The 24,661-nt window shown below is 39.3% G+C and overlaps 1 protein-coding gene across 4 annotated transcripts in view; it reads right to left on the bottom strand.

Annotated features, from left to right (window-relative positions):
• Nucleotides 1–518: 518 nt before the first annotated feature.
• Nucleotides 519–24,661, bottom strand: part of PDE4C (phosphodiesterase 4C) — a 322,370-nt gene continuing 298,227 nt past the window's right edge. For 3 of the 4 annotated variants that reach the window (XM_075204683.1, XM_075204684.1, XM_075204685.1), the window contains exons 7-15: nt 17,389–17,482; nt 17,079–17,251; nt 16,816–16,914; nt 15,701–15,865; nt 10,509–10,608; nt 8,842–8,996; nt 5,930–6,052; nt 5,001–5,183; nt 519–4,574 (exon numbers count right to left, since the gene is read on the bottom strand). In XM_075204683.1, the coding sequence (XP_075060784.1) occupies nt 3,984–4,574; nt 5,001–5,183; nt 5,930–6,052; nt 8,842–8,996; nt 10,509–10,608; nt 15,701–15,865; nt 16,816–16,914; nt 17,079–17,251; nt 17,389–17,482 (1,683 nt within the window). In that variant the 3' untranslated portion in view covers nt 519–3,983. Of the gene's footprint in view, nt 4,575–5,000; nt 5,184–5,929; nt 6,053–8,841; nt 8,997–10,508; nt 10,609–15,700; nt 15,866–16,815; nt 16,915–17,078; nt 17,252–17,388; nt 17,483–18,431; nt 18,608–24,661 lie in introns of those variants that run through there. The other variant, XM_075204686.1, reaches the window with a different exon arrangement.

The raw sequence follows: 24,661 nt of genomic DNA, 5'->3' as shown, positions 1-24,661 counted from the left end.
TGTGCTCCTAATTGTAAATGAGGTCCACAGTGCTGGATGGAAAAACAAAAACAGAAAGCAAAGATTGTATCTGCGAAAAAGGTCTTTGCCTCCACTGTGTCTGTGACAAGTAGAGATGAGCAAAATACTGAGTAAAAATTCATGAGACTACAACCAATCAATTCACAAACAGCCTTATGAATATTTTGCCATGAAGTTTCAGTAATGTCGCTGCTTCCCAGGAAAACTGATGCTCTGCATTATGATTTTTGCCCACAAGAGCTCCACTGTGTTTAGGATGCAAGTGCTCGTTAAATTATAAAATACCAATGTTGGGCTCTTATGTTATCAACTGTCTAGAAAGGAGACAAACATTGAGAGAAGATTTAGTAATTCCAAATGTTATTGGTTTGAAGACTGCAATAAGCAGCCTGTTAAAAAAAAAAGTTTTAATGCAAAAATAAAAAAAGCACCAACATTAATAGGCAAGTAAAACATGAAATATCCCCGGGAAGAAATAAATTTCCAAGACAAAAAGCTAAAAAGATAAAGTATTTTATTAAAAATAATAAAACACATGGTTTGTGACATTTCTAAAAGAAACTTCGACCTAGATTTATAAAAGGGTACCTTACATGTAAACCTCTTAAAGCTCAATTGCATGAATAGAAGGCAATAAAACGTTCAACATCTTGGCATCCTTTCATTAATCAGGGGCTTAGACACAATAATGATTGACAATTGTTCACTATTGCAGCAGTAATAAATGGCACATTTCCATCTTGGGTCCCATATGGCTTACCTATTTTGATCTGCTGTTAACAAAACAGGACCTTCAAGAGTTCTCACCCCATAAACTGAGAAAAGCCACCTCATTTGGGTGTTATAAGGCATCTTTTCAGAGCACATATGTGAACTTTTTTTTTTTTCTCTTCACTTATAATTATGCTTTGTGGAATTTGAAGCAATCTACCATAATTTGTCCTTAAAAAAAGAAAAAAAAAAAAGAAAAGAAAGGCCAACTGTCACCATTTAAAACGCTAATGAGATTTGTAGTGTCTAAACAAGTGAAGAATGTTTACCATGTTCAATATATCATTTGTCCCTTAATACATTTTAATTAGAAAGAATTATATGTACTTTTGTTCTAAATGCACAATTCTACAGGTTCACATAACATTTTTGTACTAAGTGTAATGGCCAATTCAGAAAAGTAAAATTTGTTTCCATCATAAGTGTCCTTCGTCTATCCAGTGGCTAATGTGATAGATGACAGGGTAATCAAATGGACCTTTAATGCAGGAGTGTACACCTGTTATAAATAAACGCTATTCTGTGCTGCACAAAGCAGAGAGTTACCATTGCACAAGAATATTTCCGTCACAAATATCTGCTCTGATAAAAAGGAAAGATGCCATTAACACCCACTGTAGCCTTTCAACCAGCTTATTATCCCTCGGTGCCCAAGCAGCAGCATTCCACGGATGTTGCTGAGAACAGCAAGGTTATAGTAATGCAGCATTTTGAGTGCAAATCACAGTAAGGTTAGATCAGAGACAAGAAAGGTGTGCACAGAAATGTGGCTTGGTTCAAATGTGAACTACAAATACACTAAAATAAAGTGAAAACTTTAGTACAATAAATTAAACTGGAGCCCATTTTTCTCCTGCGGATATTCTTATTTTTCAACTCAAATTGAACGTCTATTAATGAAGCACTGAAAACAAACATTTGTGCTAAGCATTTGTTAGATTAATGTTTTGGGGTAATCGAAGGATTCACATGTTACATTTATGGGGCCAGCAAAATTTTTTATAGAGAAAGCTAAACCTGCCTATACACAACACAATATCTCACTGCACATTATGGGTGATCTCTGTGCTGGCTGGTGTTCAATTAAGCTGGTCTAACATTTAATAGGTCTCTGGGGAAGCATTTTGACTACAGCCATCAAATGGCAGCAAATGTTAATATATGGCTTGTTTAAATAGCTGGACACATGTCTAGATGATTGGCCAACCACTGGAGCAATCCCATCATATCAAATAGTAGATAGACCCTGTTACTTAAGTATTCTCTATAGGTGAATTTTTAATTGAAATGCTCCAAACCCAAGGTTTTATCCGAATATCGGTCCAACTTGCAACCCAAATTTTCATATTCAAATTAAGCAGAAACATAAAATGTTAACATTTTACCCTGGATTCAGCACATCTCTAATTTTAATTAGGCAAAAGACCCTCGCTTTGGAGACTCTAATATCTAAACCAGCACATGATTGAATAGTTGACAACTTTGCAATAGTTTTGTAGAACAGGTTTATCTCTCCACTCTGCTTTGCACACATTTGGGTTAAGAAAAATAAGAACACCCGTCAGCTGGTTGCTACACAACAATCTGTCAACACGTACATACAACATTTCCATCATACCCTGAGGTTTATAAAATCTGGTGTTCCTACGCAAGTCTTATACACAGACATCTGTTCCCCCCACAATCCAATATCAGGAAGGTTCTAAACATGGAAAAATAAAGCCAAAGACCCATGTTAGGCATAATCCTTAGAGAATTCGTATCATTGAACAATGTAATTCACATTATAGCACAGACAATTGCAGACACCAATATTAATCCCAGTGCTATAAAACACATGACTTACTCAGCCATGTTTTGTGCCTCATGGTGACAAAAAAGTAACAAGTTTGGAGAAGGGTCACTGAACTCAGGCCAAGATGTTCTGTCGGAGGCCAAATATCTGGGGATTAAATATGGTTTCAGATCTTTACGCTTGCTCTGTGGCTGCTATAACCCTTCAATGTTATTCCTGGATTTGTTTTTACGCTTTATTCTGATTCAGAAACAGATCTACAAGCCAATGTTTGTAGTTGCTTGGAAGGCAAAATTTACAATATCATGAGCAAGCTATGTAAATTAAACATGTTTAGCCTTCAGTCTTTGCATGCAAGAGTCAGTAAGTACACATTGGGGCTTACATAGCCTGGTGCAGTGTTCATATATGATGTAGTAATTTACACTATAGCGCTCATATTTCAAGGACAATTGAAAATGACTGGGCTACAGCGAATATATACAAACATTGAACCATGTTATTATAGAAATACTATAACTTCTAAGGATTCCGTCACAGAAACAGAGCAGCGTTAGGAGCCGCCACTAACTGCCCTATAAGGAGATTATATAAAGGGAAACAGACTTCATTCATTCAGCCAATTTATAACCATTTATATTTGCTTGTAATAAATTCTTGTTTAAGGCAGAATTTATTATGTTTAATGTAGGACAATATTGGGAAAAGGTACCTATATTGACTAAACATTTTTCCAAGCAACTTCAAAACATTTGAGACCTGCATTTTGCCATTTGAATCACAGAGCAAGGACAAAAAGTGGAAAACTATAACCTAAATACAGGCTACCTCATGTGAATGGGGATTTTTAAACATAACGATAGGTGTACCCGTCTACATACATAATCACTTGTGTTGTTCATAAGTGGAGAATTTACACCACAATTTCAATTTATACTATTTTTTGTTAAGGCAGACACAGGCATACTAGGTCTAGCTACTGGTAAACTACAACTCCCAGGACTTGCAGGACATGCCATTTAAGAGCAGCTAGGTGGCCACAAGATGTAAAAGCCTGCGTTAGGGTATGTAAACTATTGTAGTTTTAATACTGCAAATATTTTAGCTATAGTTTCCCTTTCACCTTCTACCTACCAGAAAGAACAGCAAGCCAATGGCCAATAAAACTAAGTGACATTCTACCATGTTCTCTCATACAGTTACACTAATTTTGGAAAGAAGTTGTTTCTTCTGATATCAGTTCTGTTTTTTTGCTTTTTTTTTTCCTTAAACACCTTCAAAAAAAAAAAAAAAAAAAAAAAAAAAAAAATTTCCAATCCTCCACAAAAATAAAATGCAATGTGTGCATGGATAAAAAAACTAAAATAAAAAAACAAAGCAGTATGAGAATTTGATGTTACGTTCCTAATGGAAGATATGTGATGTTTCCCTCTTCGTCCAAACAGACCTCTGCTTGGTCCGTGGTCTCCTGCTTAACCATGTCAGCAGATGCAGCACTGCTGATGCTAGTATTCCCTTGTGGGAGCGTCCTTTCCGCTGTTAATTTCAGGTTATCGAAGTTCAAGACTTTTTTCTGTTTGGTCAGAGTGCTCCTGAATGGGAGCTCTAATTGAGCCAGCTTGCTGAAGACACCACTGCATTCGTCTACTGGAGAAGGCTGATCGGCCTCATCACTACCCTGAGCAGATTCATCAGTGATTTGGGTCTTTGAGTCACTGTTTTCCTCATCAAGTGGGCTCTCTGGGTCATCCTGCTCAGTGTCAGACTCCCCTTCCTCCAGTGTCAGTTCAAACTGGAACTTGTCTCCTGCTGAGCTCCCCCTGCTTGGATCTTTGTCTTCTGGGAGAGGGGAAGGGCTCTGAGGGATCATGCTCCGATACCACTCCCTGTTGTCCTCTAACGTGTCCAAAATATCCTGGGCATCAGGGTGCACCAAGTCTGCCCAAGTCTCCCACAAGGGATGCACAATGTAGTCAATGAAACCCACCTGCAGAAAACAAGCAATGACAGAACTTCATGTCAATATAAACGGTAGTGCAGTAAACTGTAGAACTTCAACACAATGATTAGTAACTGATGTTCAACCTCTGCCAGGAACTCACAATGCAGAGTACCATACACACAAGTGGTGTAAAAGGAGGAGAACATACACGCAACAGATACTTCATTATTCTGAGCTTGTTTAGATTTAGGCACAAGTAGGCCTCTTTCTAGAGACCATTGGAAGCAGAGAAGCAGCTCTTTCCATTCTAAAAGAGATAAACTTTAAAGAATGAAAATGATCTGAGAGGTGAATGAATTGTGCAAGTTAGTGTCCGAGCATTACAATGCTCTCATTTCTTTGTTGTAATTTACATTATATACATAATTCAGATTGCCTTTAATGAAAACCTTTAACACAGCTGAAGAGTACCTGTGATTTCTCAACAGAAGCATTGGTCTTGTCACACATGGGACTGATCTCCATTCCCTTTTCCCGCTCCCGATCTCCCTGATGGAAGAACTCAACAATGATCCGATCTGTCCATTGGCGGTACAGCTCCAATGGTTTGGTGGGATTGCTGAGGTCTGCACAGTGAACCATATTCTGAAGGACCTAGGCAAGGCACAATGTAGAAAGAAGTTATTCACATTTCCTCAATCCTTCTGTAATGCTAGCCAGACACGCAAGATCAGTGCTGCCCAAGAATGGTCTGGTAGAAATCAGATCCTTTCTGGAAATAGTCGGCGGTTTCCTGCTTCATTGTGCAGTGATCTGCCAATTGCATCAACAGGCGCTAGTGGAATTTGGCTGCTTGGTTGGAGGGATGAATACAGCCAGTTTAATCTACACACTGACCCCTATGGCAGGTCAAACACTTTTAAACAAGTCAGTAAGCTATATATTACTATCCTAAATGGTTAATATACCTTAGAAAGACAATACATTTAGGTTTGCTCTGACCAAAAAATATTCCAAGTTTAAACTCCCCCCACTGTAGGCTGTCTGTACAACACTGACCTTTACTAAAGGGTGCACACGGAGCCTAAAGGAGACCCTAATAAGCTACCATACTGGGGCCTAACAAATCCCAGTAGCCCCAGTTGGAAAATTTAAAAGCCTATATGGAGAGTTAGCAAGGAAAGGAAGATTAAAACAGGCCTTTAAAATGTGTTAAGTTAGATGGAAGGACAGACTCATCAGAATGGCAATAGCAGATTATTTGTTAGACAGCAGCACACATCCACAGTGATGCATGCTTTTAAAACGTTATTGTTGGGCTGTATTTTGGCCAAGGGGAGATATCACAGCTATTTGGTTCATAATGAGTGTTCATTCCATTAATTTTGCATCATTGTTACCTGTATACGATCAGAGTAATTATCGAGCAGCAGGACTCCTAAACTGGTCACCTTCTTTGTTTCCACCATAGTCTTCAGGTCAGCCAGTAGATTCATGTGTTTGGACATATCAGTAGCCAGTACCTACAGGGAGAGAGGATTTAGTCCACAGCACTTTTCCTTTTCATCATACAAAACCAGAGTGCAGGTACACACTTTAAGCACTAGACCCATACTATACACAACTGAGAACATATGTATAGTCAACTAAATAGTCTAGTGCAGCGGTTCCCAAATCCAGTCCTCAAGCCTTCCTAACATTTCAGGTTTTGAGGAAAGTGTCTGATTTAACCACCTGTGCACAAAGTGATTGAGGCACTGATTAAATCACCTGTATTCAAGCAAAGATATTCTTAGAACCAGGACTGGTAAGGGGGGGGGGGGGTTGAGGATTGGTGTTGGGAAACACTATTTTGTTATAGGTACTGGTCAAAAAACAGACAGACTATTTCATTAATATATGCACCAAGAACATCATCTTTTTTCCAGAAGTTATATTATAGAATTGATGTTCCATAGCAAACTTTACAATACATATTTCCCCAAATGTGTTTAGTATGGTTTTAATGCTTAAACTGTGCACTTGCTTTTTAGGTTATATAGTTTTAGTCATTAAGTTTTATTTATTTAGTTAATTATTTAATAGTCACCATTATTGGTTGATTTTAGCTCTACATATGTATGTTATGCATTGTAACCGTATACCGATATTTATGTGCACAGGTGCACTAGTGGACCTATTTCAGATAAAACTGTTTGTTTATAATTGATATTCTGACACAATGTCTGTGTATATCTGCACCGATATTAATATGTTTGGCTCATAATGGCCTGAAGATTTAAGCTTTATCAGTATACTTGTTATACTGATCAATTACATTCAACATATGGCCGTTATTAACTTGATGAGGTCCTCCCCCTTTTCCAATAAATAACCAGTGGAGAGAGAATCAGCTCTATTGCTTGATAAAGTCTGCTTTGACAGACGAAACGCGTCGCAAGTTATTGCTGGCTCCACGAGTATTCGCTCTTTTCTGGCCTCATTCATAGTGAAGACTGTCGATACATTGTCTCCAGAGGCGTTACGAACACCTTGTCCTTAAGAGGAATCTTTCTTCACATACTTTGTGTTTGTCCGGATGGATTTTGCTGGTGCGCACCACACAAGACTCAGCCTGGACCTACTAGCCGCTCACGCGGCGGGACACTATGGAGTTATATATTTATATATTATGTGGGAAATTGTCATCTGAAGCCATCGGCCTGAATCAGGTGAAACGGAGCTTTTCGTGTATATTTCTACTTCGAACATCTACTCTTTTCGCTGCAGATACTTTTGGAAGCATTGAGATCTCTTTTGAACAGAGTTATCTGCTGAATTTCTTCCATACACGGGTCATTATGAGCCTGTGCACTAGTTCTATGTGGAATTTTGGTTTTATTTTTTAACAGTTTTGTCTATATGGAGTAATTAGTCTTTTCATACAATCGTTTTTCTGTTTGTTTATTATATATACACAGTTATATTTCCATATTAGGACATCTCATGCGCAATCTGCTTTTTTGTATAGGTTATATAGTTTAGTCACAACTGTAATACCTTTACAAGTTTAGGTGGGTGGAGCAAGCCATTTGTCTATCCTCATTAAAGCAGTAATCCCACAGTGTTTTCCCTTTAAATAGCAAGTACCTTTTTAAGCATAGGTCATTTTTCTTAGCAGTCTTTCTACAAAATGATCTCCTTTTCAAAATATTCGAGGTTGCAAAAAAACATGGCTACAAAACTATAAATTAATAGCAGCCTGAGGAAACAAACCAAGGAAATTGTAAATGGCAACATTCTTTTAGTCTGCCACAGTGATTTGTTAAAGTAGCAATGCCATGATTTATTTATTTTTTAACCGAGAAACATTTTTCTAGAATAGGTTTCAAAAAATCTCTGAAAGTTTGGTTTTCTATAAATCTGTCCTTTAAGATTTCTAAGGCCACAGCCTAAAGGACACAGGGCTTTGATGGTCAGGAATTCAGAAAAAATGTTTAAGGAAAAAGTATGACCACTTAAAAATACATGTAGACATTAGCTGGTAGCTAACCTGTGCACCTCCATGCTTGTAGTTTTACAAGACATGGTTATTGGCTGGGTTTCTACTGCCAAATCGACAGGGTACGCTGGGACTTGTGTTTCACAACACTTGGAGCCACCGGTTGGCCAGGCCTGGCACGAGATTGCTGTGGACATTCTGACCAAAGGTCATAAGTTAAAACGCTCTTACTCCAAGCAGTCCATTATTTTTCATTAAGGAACTTGCAGAGTTAACAACTTACCATGTTTCCTACTCAAATCTTCCATTTTTCCCTGATGGCTATTGTATCCACAGAAAAGCAAATACTGTTAATTATTGCTTACTATCTACTTTACCTACACTGTCATTTAACATATTTGAGAATTTCTGGACCTTTATGCTACAAGTAGTCCCTGCTCCCTTATGATCTTGGGACTGTGCTTAAATGTATTCATATGGTCTTGGGCTTCTCTTTCGATATTTACTCTAGATAATTTGCTGTCTCCTCTACCTATATGCACAAAATGTGGCCATATATGGTTAGAATGCATCCTTGTCAGATAGTCAGTTTTTCAGCAGGTACAGGTTTAGCTGTATAAATTTCTCTCCAAACACCAAATAAATAGGAGACAGGGAACACACTAGATACAAGCGCATACATCCGTAAATCTTTTTTCCTGCTTACTGACACAATTGACCTCATTACCTTAGTAGTTCATTTGGCACATAAAGTTGTCATAAAACACCTTCCTTGACAATTTTAAATACAACATCTTAGACGTGACATTTGCTCTGAGATACTGGACGTACCATGTCAATGACCATTTTCCTTAATGTCTGGCGCTGTTTCTTGGTCAAATTCTGGAATATATCACAGTTCTCTTCTTGGAGGAGTTTAAACCCTACTGCAAGGTGGTGATTTTCTAACACAGATGCATCATTGTACATCAGTGCCAGCTCAGAGTCTAAAACAAGAGCAAAAAAGTTCTAAATTACACCAAAAATTAGTATGGATTACAGTGTATGAATATGCACATGCAGAGAATGTGTTACAGGCGACTGGATCATCCTCTAAACCATTGTTTCTCTAACCCAGTCATCAGGACCCCTATCGGTGCAGGTTTTCCAAGTGACAAGGGAAATAATGTAAAAGATCCACAGGTAGTATAATTGTGTCATTAATGAATACACCTGTGCTAAAGCAAGGATATATGGAAAACATGCACTGTTAGGGCTCCTGAGGACCAGGTTTAACAAACACTGACAGAGTACAAATACTAGATGATATATAAAGTACAGAAAAGCCCTTACTACTGAATCTTTTGTTTGCTATTATTTCAAGAGCAGGACAGTACAATAAATGTATACCCATGTCCATAAATAAACTATGCAGACTGAAAACATTGCTAAAAAGAAATCCCCACTCTGAAAATCCAGCACTTGAATCCAGTGAAAACAGCATCCACAATATATATGTAAAAGCCCCCATTCCTTCATATGACAGAGTGCACCCTGTTTACATCGCTCCTCTCACATACCAGCTTTTAGCTCTTAAGAAATGTGTACTAAAACGAATTACATGTGTTCACCCTCTGTATACTACCAGATTTGTAGTGTGTCAAGCTGGCAACATAAATAATTCTGCAGACATCTTTTGGTGACCCTAAAGTCTCCTATAGCAGAGGTAAAATAACTTTGCATGAGGTTCTTGTGTATGAACTATGTACACATTTGTTAAGTCAAGTAGCCCCTTAAAACAATACCACACAGTTTAGGAGATAAAAGGGTACATACAAAATGGAAATTGCATATTTTTAACATCCATATTAACATTATAAACACAATATAAAAACAGGTCTAAGAACGTGGCTCACTTAGCTTACGCACTCCACTGATTTAAAGTGACATTTAGCCTCAGGTCCCTTTAGATATTTTGATAAACTTCTATTTTAAGACAGTTTACAGCGTTGACTACAACAGCAGAGACTCTGCAAACTCTGGAACTTCAGCTACAACTTGTGTGAAACCATCATGGCTGAGAACTATGTATTTAAACAACTTCTCCAAAAGAAAGGGAAATGGCATGTGTAGACCAACCCATCAGGCTTTTACACAGCTGACATACAAGCACTATTTGGTCATCAGTGCATGATATTCTATGAGGCTGTAAGGCACTTTTACACCTTGATCAGTATAGCCTAAGAGTTGCAGGCTATACTACACAGGTAATGCCATTTACATCGGTCTCAAAGGACCGCCATGTAAATTACCTTAGCCAGAAGTCCCTATTGATTTTGGTGAATGTGTATTTGCATAATGTTCCATGTCCACATCATCTTAGAGTAAAGACCAATCCAATTAAGAAAATACTGGCTGCAGTCTCAAAAACGTACCCATCACTGAACTAAAGTGTCATACACAGGCTTCTACAACATTAAGTTGGGCATGATGCACAATAACCCCATATTGCCACTTACTTGTATTTATAAGAAACTGATTTGACACTCCTGGGTGATCAACATCATGAATAGCACTAGCAAAGATTGCAGCCATGATTTCTAGATCAGTGAACACAGCCTGCAAAAAAAATAAAAATAAAATTTGTAATTCAAGAGACTCTTAATGGAGACAAAACCATGTGTAAATGTGATATTTACTACATCCTAGCCTCTGAATTTTAGTATTGCCTGTTTTCATCAATGACTTCATACTTCATGACATTCCTGGCACATTATACTATTTATACAAGTGTCGTGTGTTTAAATGTTATATTAAAAAAAAAATAAAAAAAAATTAGTGTACACAGTAAACAGCTTCAATATGACCACATACTAGAACATGTACTAAAGCTCCATGGTGTGTATACATGGGATACATCTGTTCCATTTTGAGCATTTCAAGTTATTAGAATGGGCGAATACAAAAAACAACTTTGTGAAAAGTGTGCAACAAGAAAACAAAATTTGCCCTGCTGCGTAACATGAATTGCGTTATCATGGCAGTCAGAAAGAAGGTTGCCTACTGCTGGGAGTCCGGCAAGATTCCTTGAAATTCAGGAGTCTCCCACACATTACAGGGAATTAGGCAAGTTTGCAAAACACACACTCACATCAGTGGACAAGTCAAAGAATAATTTCCTGACTAATAAATTCGGAACATACTGGACAACAGATGCAAACAGACTAGGTCAGAGCACATTATATTCAAACACTTTAAAAAGAATGAGAAAGGAGTGGAAAGTGGGAAAAACAAACAAAAAACACTAAAGCAAATGTTTCATTGCAATAAGTTGCAGCAGCTTTGTTTCCTAAACTACACTAGAAAAATGGCAACATATGATTGGTTGCCAACTGTTAACAGCCCCATTGTTGCACACTGTGCACTGGCTTTGGGCCAATAACTATTTGCAGAATAGCACAAGATTATGTACCAAGTGTTTTTCCCCCCCAAATCTTCAAGTGACCTGAATAATGGACAAACCAGATGTTGCCTGCACACTAAAATACATCTAAAATTATATACACACATCTTATAATTTTACGTGTTAATAGAAGGACAGCATGGATATTGGCAGGTGCTGTCCTCATTCTCCTCTTGTAGTGGGGACTGATCTGTACTGTGTGCGTGGTCTACTGCCTACCAACAGGACGAAACTTCAGGTTCCAGAGCCAATCTGGTCATAGAAAGTGCCCATTTAATTTTATAGCGGCTATAGAATTAAATAAGCTATAGTATAGCATATTAAAGCCTGACTGGCACTGATCTAGTTGGATCACTTCCTGCCTGCTTCTGTTTCTGTAATACTTGCACCCTTGTACTTTCTTTTGATTTCTCATTGTCAGAGTTTGACCATTCTTCTGTTTAGTGATTCTAGTTCTACCGATTCCCCGCACTGACCTCTGCTTCCTTGACCATTCTTCTACTTCATGTTTCTGCTTAGTTTGGATCTCCAGTTACTAAACACACTTGCTCATTGCACTCCATTTGAGAATACATCTACCTAGCTGGCAACTGGCTCTGAAGGCTGCAACCTGCAAGTCCCAAACCTTCCTTACACAGATCCCTGGTGAACACCGGGGGTGTTTAGACTCCACGCCTCTGCACAGATGAGTCAACTGTCAGCAGGAGTACGTCCATCTTTCCGATTACACTGCCACAGATACACAGTAGCAGAAACCATTGCTGGGTATATATATACACACCAAGTATTGAGGGCTTGTCTCTTCCAATATTTAGAAACCTGTACAAAACACTTATGGTGCATATCAAGGAGTCCATATTACTCCAAGGGTTGTGGTCTCCCACAGAAAAACTTACATAAAACGAGTAAAATGGATATAAAGCCTAGCTCAAATCTCCTGGCGGCAAGATGGTGCTGGCAGGACAGGCCAACTTCCATGTTACTGCAGTACAAAACAGGGAAAGATAAAGTACGACAGGTGATTTGTACATTTGGACTGTGCGACTGATGTCTGGCAGGTGCAATTTAAAGGTCTAAATGAGTAGATAGACAAGGGTTTATTTACTTCTATTTTATTTTGGTACACAAGGTGCACTAAATCATAGCGACTAGACACTTGTCCTCATTGTCTAATATGCCGATTAGTTGCTATTGATCACAGAAAATTTTGCACATAATGCAGTTTTCATAAATAAGCGCTACAGCTGGTAACATACAAAAGAGAATTGTTTATGTAAAAAAAAAAATTGAAATGGAATGAAGATGGCAACAGAGGGATTACAAGCTTTTTGAACAGCAATTAACCCCTTGATGACAAAAAGGTAATGGGTACTTCAACCAGACCCATATTCTTTATTTCGAATGTGTCACCTTGAATACATTGTACTTTCTTATTCTACACCTTTGTGGTGGTAGGGGTCAAATTGGGCTTTTTTGTAGCATATCATTTCCAAACATTTTCAACATTCCACAAATAAAATTCCTGTTCACAAAAATAGGCCTACTTTATTATGCCATCAACGTTAGCTAGTTTTACTGGGTACAGATATACTAACTATAACTACTTCGATAATCATCAAGTTTGTCTTAATACCAAATATGATGTAAAGACTTTTTTGGCTACATTTATTTTTTAAACCAGGTGTCATAAGAGACTTCAGGTAAATCTCCCCTATTGCCAGCACATAGATCAGAGACAAAACTAGATTAAACTAGTATTAGACCCAATTTGCCTATATCTATGAGTGCAGGCTGGCAGAGGAGGCCTAATTAAGACACTGCCCTTTCCTAGCCAGCATGTCCTCAAGGGGGATGTCCTTTCTCACCATACACTTCCTTCATTATACACCACTCCATTGTGATTGTGTAATTATCCATTCTTATTTTAAGTAGGGTGAATGTTCTAACTAAATTCCATATGTAGTATATGCCATTATGTTCTATAATGAATGTGAATATTAACCAGTAAAATAAATAGTTTCTAATATACCTTAACACTTGTCTGGGTTGAAAGATGAATACATTTACAATTGCACCCATGGCAGTTACATAACATTTTACTATTATTTACATCCCATTTCCCTGATTGGGATGTTTCACAATCCATGAGGTTAATCTGACCAATCACAGGTGTGAAGGGACTGGATTTACAGCCAATGTCTGAAGATAAGGGGACAATATTATCAATCAAGATTACAATTGCAACAGTCTTGTTCCACTTCAAGCCTGAAGTGTACTAATTTTTCTCTGACAAGATGAATAGAGCACTCCCAGGAGTTAGCCCCTACCCTGGATAGCAACAGAATTTGGTACAATCCCAAAACCTTTTGGACCCTGTCCTGTAAATAAAGTCCCAAATTAAAAAACGAAATAATCCTCTACCTACTCAGCTAGTGAAGCCAAGACACTGGAAACATCACAGTGGCGTTTTTCGTGTTTTCTTTCTGGTCTATGCTCAGCTGAATAGGAAGTTAACCCATTGGTTATGGCTCCCTGGGATTCCAGAGAGGACAATTTATATTTAGTACATTTACCTACTGATACCTCTACTTTAGATAGACCTGAAAAAGGAATTTAAAGACATGGCGCAGTTAAAGAGGCAGACAAGCAGGACAAGGCTATGGGGTTTAAAAAAATATAAAAGTAGTCAGCCCAGTACATCTTTAACATTAAGTAATAAACTATGCAAAGAATTATACAAAGAACTTGGAAAACTACATGTGCCAGTACAGAAGGACCTTATGCTATACAAACCAAACAATTTGCTGGGCTAAATCAGACCACTCACTTTAAAGTAGTCTTCTGATAAATAACTTTAATGTATGTTTTATCTAAGAGTACCAACTCACATGTTGATTTAGAAACATTGTGCATCAATTAAATTTAAACATTAGTACGAGCACTCACATCTCCCTCCCTTGTTCACTAAAAACATAGTGACCACACTACTAGTAGGCTTAACCTGATATTTTACACCAACTTATTTTTATTTAAGTGAATGACTCTTATATGGCCTGAGATCAGGCTGCTGGATTGGCCTGTTTAGGGGCATTTTTAGTACTGCTCACGACTTTATAGGTGGATTTGAAATATGATCAAGAACCACAAGATCTCCATTGGTATGCTTATTGCATAATCTTATGTAGTCAGATTCACTGCACAAAGCCCACACTTCAATGCACAGCCACCCCATAATGCTCAATTCACAGACCAATTACACAACCCCCCCCCCCCCCCCCTCAAGCTACTGATCACAAAGACCCCCCTCTTCATATTGGCACATTAAATACACAACACTATTAGCCTGATTGCAGTAAGTCATGTGGGGGATGGTGGAGGACTGTGAAAGGCCCCACCAGCTTCAGTGGCAGGATGCTTATACAAAGTCCCCCCCCTTGCACAGATCTCCATTAGCATGTAAATCTGTATCCGATGGAGCAGGATGATGGAAGCACCCCTACTCAACAGCCAACTAGCTACTTTGTAAAGAAGCAACAGTGACGTTTAGAAGCAGCATAACCATTTCAGTGAGGAGCACTGTTCAGAGCGGGGGTGGGGAGCTCCAGGGATGCTGACATTTCCGGTCTTCCATTCCACCTCCTAAAACCTGAGTACTGTTACCAAAGTGCCCAGAAGCTACTGGTGGTGCATTGACAGACATGAATTACAGATGTTACATGAAAAAAGTCATACCCATTTTCATGCACCACTCCCATTCCTTCTCCTATGCCACTGGTGGAAGAGGCTGGTGTCACCAGGCCTACAAGATGGCTATATGGGAGTAACAGATGCTGGTGGAATTGGGTACTAGAAATTAAATCATGGCAATAGGTCTGTGGAGGCCAATCTACATACTAAGTGGATGCAAAATGACAAGACCAAAGGGGGCTTGAGGCTGTGTGTGTATTTGTGCTATTAGGTATAAGCGAGTTTGTGGGGTTTGTTTGGAGCTCTGCGTTTGGAGGTGGCGTACTGTTTGATTGGTGTGTAATGTTAACAAAGGGTCATGCTTTGTGTCCTTACCCATTTAAGTGGAAAACAATTCTGTAACTATGCATTCAATGAAGCAGCATTTCAAACCATGTTAAATAATTTGTTTAGTACACCATAAAAACAGTTTTCATTTTAGAGTCGAAGCACACTGAACTAGCCAATATTCTCACATGCAGAACACAGTCACATATTTAGGAAGGAACAAGATGAAATCACCTCTAGAGCAGGAGAGGAGAGCAAGATATGAGTGGACTGGGACACATCTGCTGCATGGATGTTGTTATGGTAAGCCACATCAGCATGGTAATGATCCTCCAGAGTCATCATGTATGTAATGAAAGTGTCCATGGGAATTCGAAAGGTTTTTAGGAGGTCCCTTTCCTGTGATGTAAGTAAAACATTTATAAAATAACCATATAACAATTTGGTCACTGCAGACAACTGTCTGTAGTGCAACACCGATTGTAGGGAGGAATTCAATTCTCTGGGATGTGCTGCAGGACAGAATGTCTGCCAGCAAACATTACTGCTCATTTTGATAGGGACTCATTTTTCTTCGCACCCCCAAAAAGGTGCACAGGTAAATGAGCAGCAATACATTACTACATAGCTTCATAAGTGCCACAAAGTGCATTCCTGAGGCAATCCGCAGCACATAGCCAAGAATGGAATGCCCCCTTAGTTTGCAGTTTTCAGTAAAATATGCAATCCATGCATTTCTTAGCTTAGTAACTGTTAATACATTGCTTAAAATCATCTTACAGTTGGGGTTAATTATGAAAAAACCCAACAGCCAAGAGCCAGCATACTCACTAACATAACTGTTTAAGAAACCTTTTCTCACTGCTCCATCAGTACATCTGTTACCCCATTTGCTTTACTAAGCCCATGTTTCTACAAATGCAATGGTTTATTTTCACTTACCCTCCACAACCCACCATTCAAAGGTGGCACACGGCTACATCCACAAGATGTCACTACATGCATTTTCTTTCTCTCCAAACATGTAGTGGAAAGATCATGGTACTGCAGTTCATAACTTCTCTAGCTTCAACCAGAATCTAATTTCTCCCCAACATTCATTGTCCTTTAGTCACATTCCACTAGGTATATAGTCAATATCTGTGTGTCCAAAAGGCTTTGGCTGTGTAAATCATTTTCTGTTTGAAAGACCCTGTGTCCCCCACCTGCAGCAAGATATGTATCAAGTGTACCTCACAGATTGTAAACTATTGCGCAGGGTCGACTTTACTTTAGGTTTCGTGTCATTTGTATCAGCATGCCCTAAATCTACAGTACTGCATAGTCTATATTAAAAACACAGCACTTACCTGGAAGATTGAGTACATGATGACTGTTAAAGGTCTGTTTCCAGAATATTCAGCTATCTTAAATATATTCAGTCCCCACTTATTTGCATCCTCTATTTCCTGCAATGTAATAAATATGGATGTCTCAGCATGCTTGTTTTCTATGCTAAACTTGATTGCAAGGCTGACAACTAAACATTTTATTTGTTAAACTACAATCAATTTTAAACAAAAGTCCAAAAAACTATATATAAAATTAAAAAAAAAAAGTTTATCGCAATCACCTTTGCAAGGAGCGTTTCATGGTCAGTCTTCACTCCGAAACGTGGAATACTGCAGGTGGTGAGACTAGAGCTGTGTGTCAGCTTCTTAACACCACTAATTTGGGACATGGGCTTCTTTTTCTTTTCCTTCTCCTTTGAAGTTGGAGAGGGGATGTCCAATTCATGCTGTTTATCTAGAGAGCAATTTATTATTTTATGTTTTCCCACCACACTTCTAAAAACACAAGTTATAAAGGTTGCACCATAAAATGTAAACATAATGCAAGGACAACATGTATATAAAAAAAAAAAAAAAAAAAAATACGCTTACCTAAAAAGGTACTAGATATATATTCAGACAACTGGTTTCCAGAGCGACTTGTTTCAGACAAGTGTGTCAGTTCTCTATTCAGCATCCTCTTAAACTGGAAGAAAATAAGTGAAAATGAGCAACATACTTCAAACAAGATAGAGTAACTTCTGGTATGACTTGCTTACTGTAATCAGTTTTTTCAGGCCAGCTTTTAGTGAAGGGCCAAGAGGGCACTTGTGTATGCTTCAAGCTTTAAAGGCCCCTGAAATAAGGATTCCATTTGACTCAGTGTAAGTGTTATCTAATTCAAAGTTTACTTAAAAAGATAATTTCACAATAAGAGGCAGGCTTTGGACCCCCATGTTATTATAATTGGTGCACCCAAGTTATTGTGGTTATTCTGAAGACATGTTGATTATAATCTTGGATCTGGGTTTTAGTCTTAAATATTTGATATACTAGATTTTATATTGCCCTATACACCATTTGAAGTCTACTATGGGACATATTGAAATATCATGTTATATATGGTACATGTAAGCACTGAACAAGCATGGTAAAATATACAAGTCCAATATTATCACTGTCATTAGTTGGTAATGGAGATCCTAAGTAGGTATTTCTATATTTTCATGGAAGCCTTAATTGTTTGATATATTGCATACATAAGCTATGTAATAACCACAATATCTGTACATTTTACATATGTAAACAGGATGAGGTGGTGGTGAGTGGGAAAATCTACTTTAGAGACATCAAGTCATTTTACATTTCTGCTACCATTAAAAAAAAACAACAACATACTACCTCACTACACAACACTATTATGCATACAATGTTAGCAAAAAACCATTATCCGCTATATTTACTTGTCTGACATGAGAAGCTATGAGTGCTGTCACAAGCAGGAGTCATCCTTTGAACGCCAGATCTGAGCTGCTTAGATGCCATAACTACTAATGCAAGGCATTTGGGTTCCTCGGCATGTCAGGAGTTGACCCCTCCATCTTCTCTAAATATGAACCCTATTCATCCATCATGTACCCCCCCATATGTCTCACCTTAACCCACAGAGAGCAGTCCATCCTCCTATTCCCAGCACCCAGAGGAGTGCTAGGGATTCCCCCATGCACAGCTTCGGGAGCCGCTCGACACCCCCTTGGGAGTCCAAGGAGGTGCACGGGGAGACCCGGGGGACATGCCGGTAAACGGGAGTCCCTGCACCGCTCCCCCAACAACACACAGCCCAGGGACAGGCAGCCAATCAGAGAGCAGAGAGCAAGCCAATCGGCAAGCAGGAGGAGAGTCAGACTGAGGGGGTGCGACCAATGGAAAGGCTGAAAATTGTCCAATCGCAAGGCACAGCTACGGTAGAGGGCGTGAACAATGCGGCAGGAGTAGCGCAACAAGGGGCCGGCACTTAGATCTGAAACAGCAAATTGGGAAATGGGCGGGGCTACAGCAGGCGATGCGACAAATGGCAGCGCGCAGGGGGCGGATACCCAATTCACCTGCTGCAGCTCCCCAATGTGCGTGACAGATATGCTTCGGTACACGCACGCGTGTAATACTCTTAGGCAGCGTGTTGTGCGGGGACTCTGCACGTGTTTAACAGTATCGTACACTGTCAGTGACGCTAAAGTTCAGAGCAGACAAATCGGCCATTTAAAAACGAGCGCTTGAAATACAGACTGCATGGCTGTACAAATTGTTCAGTCATTCATCAGAACGAACTGCGAATCAGACACTCATTTTATCATTATTCATTATGTGGGCGGGCTGCTCTTCAGTTTTATTTAAATTGCATATTTTACCTACCAATATGATCATTTATATATTCCCGTTTTCCCTCAAATTTCTTTATTGCATTAATCTGAGTTTGGTATATGAAGTTAAATTTCCTGCCAATTACTTAATCCAGTCTAGGTTAATTAAATTGGGAAGTCACTGGGGAAACGTGTGTACAGCAGTGTGTTCAATCTACAGCATCATTTTGGCAGATGGTTTCAAGGACAAGATTGCTAGTCTAGGGAGAAGGTACCGTTTCAAGTTGGATCTAATCAAACAGCTAAATTGCTTCCCAGCACCCTCTGACTCTTCATTTGCTCCCACAAATGAAGAGGAAGTTTCTACTCTAATCTACCTCCTGTACTCTCAATCCCAAACCCTTACAAAGTGGTAGGTCCATGTCTCCTCTGCTCATTACTCCTATTCTGAAAAAACCCAGAACAAATGGAGAAAGATCAGATTGTGTGCAATCACTGCATGAAAAGTGATGTAAAAATACCAACACAACACAATTCTGACCCAAAAACACTCAAGCTACTGCCCCATCTCAACTCCCATGCTTCTCCAAACCTCTAGAGACTTGCCTACTGTACACTCTCCTCTCACTTTTTCAGCAAACCTATTTGATCCTCTTCAGTCAGGCTTTTGCTCTCAACACTCCAGAGACTGTGCTGACCAAGAATGTCAATGATTTGATCATAGCTAAAACTAAAGGCCATTACTCTTACTTCTCCTGGATCTATCCTTTACATATGACACTGTTGACCACTCTCTCCTAATACAAACACTACAATCCCTAGGTCTTCAAGACACCGTCCTATCCTAGTTCTTATCCTACCTAATTGCTCTTTCAGTTTTGTCTCCAATAAAGGAAGCAGAGTGAAGGTTGTTCTAGTTGGAGTACCGCAAGGCTCAGTCCTAGGTCCTCGGCTATTCCTCTCTACACCAGTTCTTTCCAAGGAAAACTAATAAGCTCATTTGAGCCAAGCATCTCTGAGATACAAATTTATCCTCTCCTGATCTCTCACCATCTGTGTTGTCTTGCGTTACTGACTGTCTTTCTGCCATTTTGTCTTTGATTTCCTCTCACCATCTCAAATTAAATTTTTCCAAAACAGAACGAATACTTCCACCCACCAACAGAAACTTCCTGCCTGACATTTCTATTTGTTGACAACCATAAATCCAACCCTGCAAGCTCGCTGCCTAGGTGTAATCGTTGACTCAACCATCCTTTGTTCCGCACATCAACTCTATATGTATGCAGCATGTGTTTGTGTGGGTTTCCTACGGGTGCTCTGGTTTCCTCCCACAATCCAAAAACCATACTAGTATGTTAATTGGCTGCTATCAAATTAACCCTAGTCTGTCTATAGGTTATAGAATATAGACTACGCTCCAATGGGGCAGAGACTGATGTGAGTGAGTTCTCTGTACAGCGCTGCTGAATTAGTGGCGTTATAAGTGATGTAAATATAAGATAACATTTCGGGAATACGCACATCTCAAGACACTGCAAAAAAAATTAATGCACTCATCTCCTGCATTGACTATTGCAATTCCATCCTTACTGGTCTTCCTAAAATCAGATATGAGCCGCTACAATCTATTTTGCACGCAGCAGCTAGATGGATTTTCCTTGTAAATCATTCTTCCTCTGCCAAACCACTTTGTCAGTCTCTAAATTGGTTGCCTGTTTTTCAATGAATCAAATATAAAATTGTAACATACAAGGCCATCAAAAAAATTGCACCAACATACATCTTCACACTTGTCTCAAAATCTCACAGCTAGACACCTCCGTTCTGCACAAGATCTACATCTCTTCCACTCATCACATCTTCCCATTCTCAGTTACAGGACTTTTCAGACTGCACCCACTTTGTGGAATTCCCTTGCACCACAAGACTGTCTTCAAACCTTCAAGCGGTCTCTGAAAACCCACCTTCAGGCAAGTTTATAATTTTCCTCAACCACCCTCTTAATCTCCCTAAATTACCCCAAAAACACCCTCTACACAGCCAACAGCCCTCTGACCAACATATTTGTGTGACTGAACATACAGCCCACTAAATACTTTAAGCTTCGCATTCTAGCAGGACAAATATGGAATATGATGTAGCACTTACAATCTATGAGAAAAGTTTGATACAAAAGTTTAAGCTTGTGAGCTATGCCCTCTTACCTCTGTATGTAATACCCAGTATTGTTTTTGGTTTTTTTACTGTTTGCTCTCAATTGTAAAGCGCTACGGAATCTGCTGGCCCTATATAAATAAGTGTTGGTAGGTATGTTTTTTTTTTTGCTTAATCTGTGAAATAAAACCTAGGCCCACAAGGATCCAGTCAAGCATGTAGTAGTGAACTGGATTGGTTAGGAATGAATCATGTAATATATTTGTATGATTTTAATGCTCCCTGTTCCGCAGTAAAGCCTGCCAGTGTGAATCCAGCCAGTTTATGGATAAACGTGTCATCTGGGGATTAATGGACTTGCAACTAAGAGTTTCTCAGCAAGAAGAAGTAGAACAGATTCACAAAAGGTGGCTTGATGCCAGCCCTCATGGAATGGATTAACAAAATTCTGTTAATGTTTTTCTTAGCGTAGGTCCACACGTACACGTGGGCAAAAAATGGCCCCCTTGAAGTTTTTTTAATGCTGCACAATTTCTCTCCAGAAAATTGTTCATTTCAAAATATTTTGATATTCAGATATGTATCTGTTATTGTTTCACTGCAAACCAAAAACTAGAAAGAATTACCAAGTTGCAGCTTATTCCACACAGAAATCCTTAAATGGGCCAGACAAAATTGGCACCTTTTAGAAATAGTCAGAAAGAATTTGATCACTCATTAAGAGTTTGAATTGAGAAAAAAAAAAAAAAAACAGGATTTTTTTTTTTTTAAACTGTGTACTGCAGTGAGCATAAAGAGAAGAAAACCAGATAGTTGTCTGAGGCAGTCAGACAATTGATTTATAGCCTTGAGATTCTGGCTATGCTTGTCTACAATCTCTATGAACCTTGATGTTCCAGTGTCCTCCATCCATAATGTTATTAAGGGAGTGTAAGGCCTATGGCACTGTAGCCAGCCTCCCTGCATTTGGCCGGAAGAGCAAATTTGAAGATCTCAGCGCAGGATTGTTAAAATGTTAGAAAAAGTAGCTCAATCAACTGCCAGATTCATGCGGACCTTCAGATCCAATGTGCAGCTCTTTAAACTTGCTCCATCTGTTGCCAACTCAATGTAAAGGGGTTATATGGTAGGATGCCCCACTGCTGAGACATAAGAAAGCCTGACTGGAGTTTGTCATGTGGACATATAACACTCAAAATCTTTTAGAAAGTACAGCATTCCTGTGTTCACAAAATATAAAATGAAGCTTTCAAAAAGCCTTCCACACACTCAGATGCAGCCAGACACCAAATAATTGCTGAACCTCTCACCTGGTGACATCTGGTGTCTTGAAAGTGTGCATGGCATTATGAAATCTCTAAATTACCAGGCTGTTGCAGAAAGCGGTGTTTCCATTGTAGGTCATTGTCTCCAGCAGGACAATGACCCCAAACACTTAAAGCACCCAGGAATGACAAGACACTGGACTGTTTTGAAGTGGCCATCAATTAGTCCGAATGTAAATCCTATAGAACCTATGGAGAGATCTCAACACAGCAGTTGGGAGAAGGCACCCTCCAAATTTGGGAGAACTGAAGCAGTTTGCACAAGGAGAAAGCTCATCCATGGTTATATGAAGTTGATTGTAGCAGCCTTTGATCAAAATAACTGCAGAGTACAGTGTTAATTCCTTATCATTTTATGATTGTGTATACAATGTTAATTCAGAATCAGTGTTATGTTAACAGATCATGGAGACCAAATAGTTATTAATTTCAACCTATGTTAAGGTAAATTGTGAGTTATTGGATAAGTGCAAGGTTGACAATATTTTTGGTCAAGACTACTTTAAGGCAGTAATGAAAATATAATGAATGTGTTTTGTTCAGCTTCATTTAATGCGCATTTGTCACCATAAATTATTTTCCAATTCAATCTGTGAAACAAAGGCTAATATATAAGATAGGAGATTTGTAATTAAAATCACTTGCTTTAGTTTGATATTTTTGTTTCTTGTTGTAAACTCCTGTGCTCCCCCTTTGTCCAGCTATACTTAAATAACATGGAAGAGAAGAAACAGCTGCTAGAAGATATTGGCTTTCTTGGAGTGTTGAGAAAAATATCAGGTAAGAAAAATAAAATAAAGTGTACATGGCCCCCGACTGCTAGTAGACAATGGTGTATGGTGGAATTTATACAGCTGCTCAGCTGGACTATCTTGTCTCACAACCCATGTGTGTGGTCAAATTGGACAATGATCCACTAATGCAGGTACACTATATGAACAAAAGTATTTGAAACACCTCAATTTAATAAACAGGTGTGGCCAATCAGACCTGTTGCTAGAGGTGTATAAAAATCAATCACCTAGCTATGCAGTCTCCATTTGCAAACATCTGTGATACAAAATGTGTTGTTCTGAAGAGCTCAGTGACTTAAAGTGTGGTACTGTGATAGGATGCTGCCTTTGCAATAAGATGGATGGTGAAATTTCATCCCTGCTGGATATTCCACTGTCAACTGTAAGCAGGCCGGATTAACCTGACATCTAACTGGGCTATAGCCCAGGGGCCTCGGGCATCCAGGGGGTCCTTGACAGTGCTCCGCGGCATTGATTGGTGCGGGGGTGCCCCCGGCCTGATCATTGCTGCTGAGCACTGTCGTCCTTTCGTGGCGCTCAGTGATCTCCTTACTGAGGAGATCTTGTGAGTCTCACGAGATCTCAGTAAGGAGCATACAGCGCACTGCAGAAGGACTACAGTGACAGGAGGAGAACAGTAAAAGGTAAGTGCTTGGGGAAGGTCGGCGCCTCATTGGGGAATGGTGGCCCCCTTAGTCAGGGTTGGATTAAGGGAATGGAGGCCCCTGGGCTAAGTGATTATTAGAAAGTGGAAGTGTTTAGGAATAGCAACTCTGATTTTACGTGGTCTTCCACGTCGTAGCTAAGAGCAGGGTCAATGACTGCCAGGGCGCATGGTGCGTAAAAGTAGGCAACGACTGATTCCATAGCTGAAAAGTTCCAAGCTTCTAATAACATTAATGTAAGATCAAAAACTGTGTGGCAGGAGCTTAATGGAATAGGTTTCCATGGGCAAGCAGTTGCTTGCAAGCCTCACATCACCAAGACCAATGCCAAGCGTCAGATGGAGTGGTGCAAAGCACACCAACACTGAACTGTGGAAACGTGTTCTGTGGAGTGACGAATCACGCTTCTGTTTGGCAGTCAGATGGGCAAGTCTGGGTTTGGCAGATTCCAGGAGAACGTTACCTGCCTGACTGCATTATGCCAACTGTGAAGTTCGGTGGAGGAGTGATAATGGTATGGGATGGTTTCAGGGTTTGGGCTAGGCCCCTTATCTCCAGTGAATGGCAATCTTAATGCTTCAGCA

Source organism: Mixophyes fleayi, chromosome 1 (genome assembly GCF_038048845.1).
Source record: "Mixophyes fleayi isolate aMixFle1 chromosome 1, aMixFle1.hap1, whole genome shotgun sequence".
NCBI classification, from domain to species: Eukaryota; Metazoa; Chordata; class Amphibia; order Anura; family Limnodynastidae; genus Mixophyes; species Mixophyes fleayi.
The sequence above is the reverse complement of the archived record's forward strand: the minus strand, read 5'-3'. Positions and strand labels throughout refer to the sequence as shown.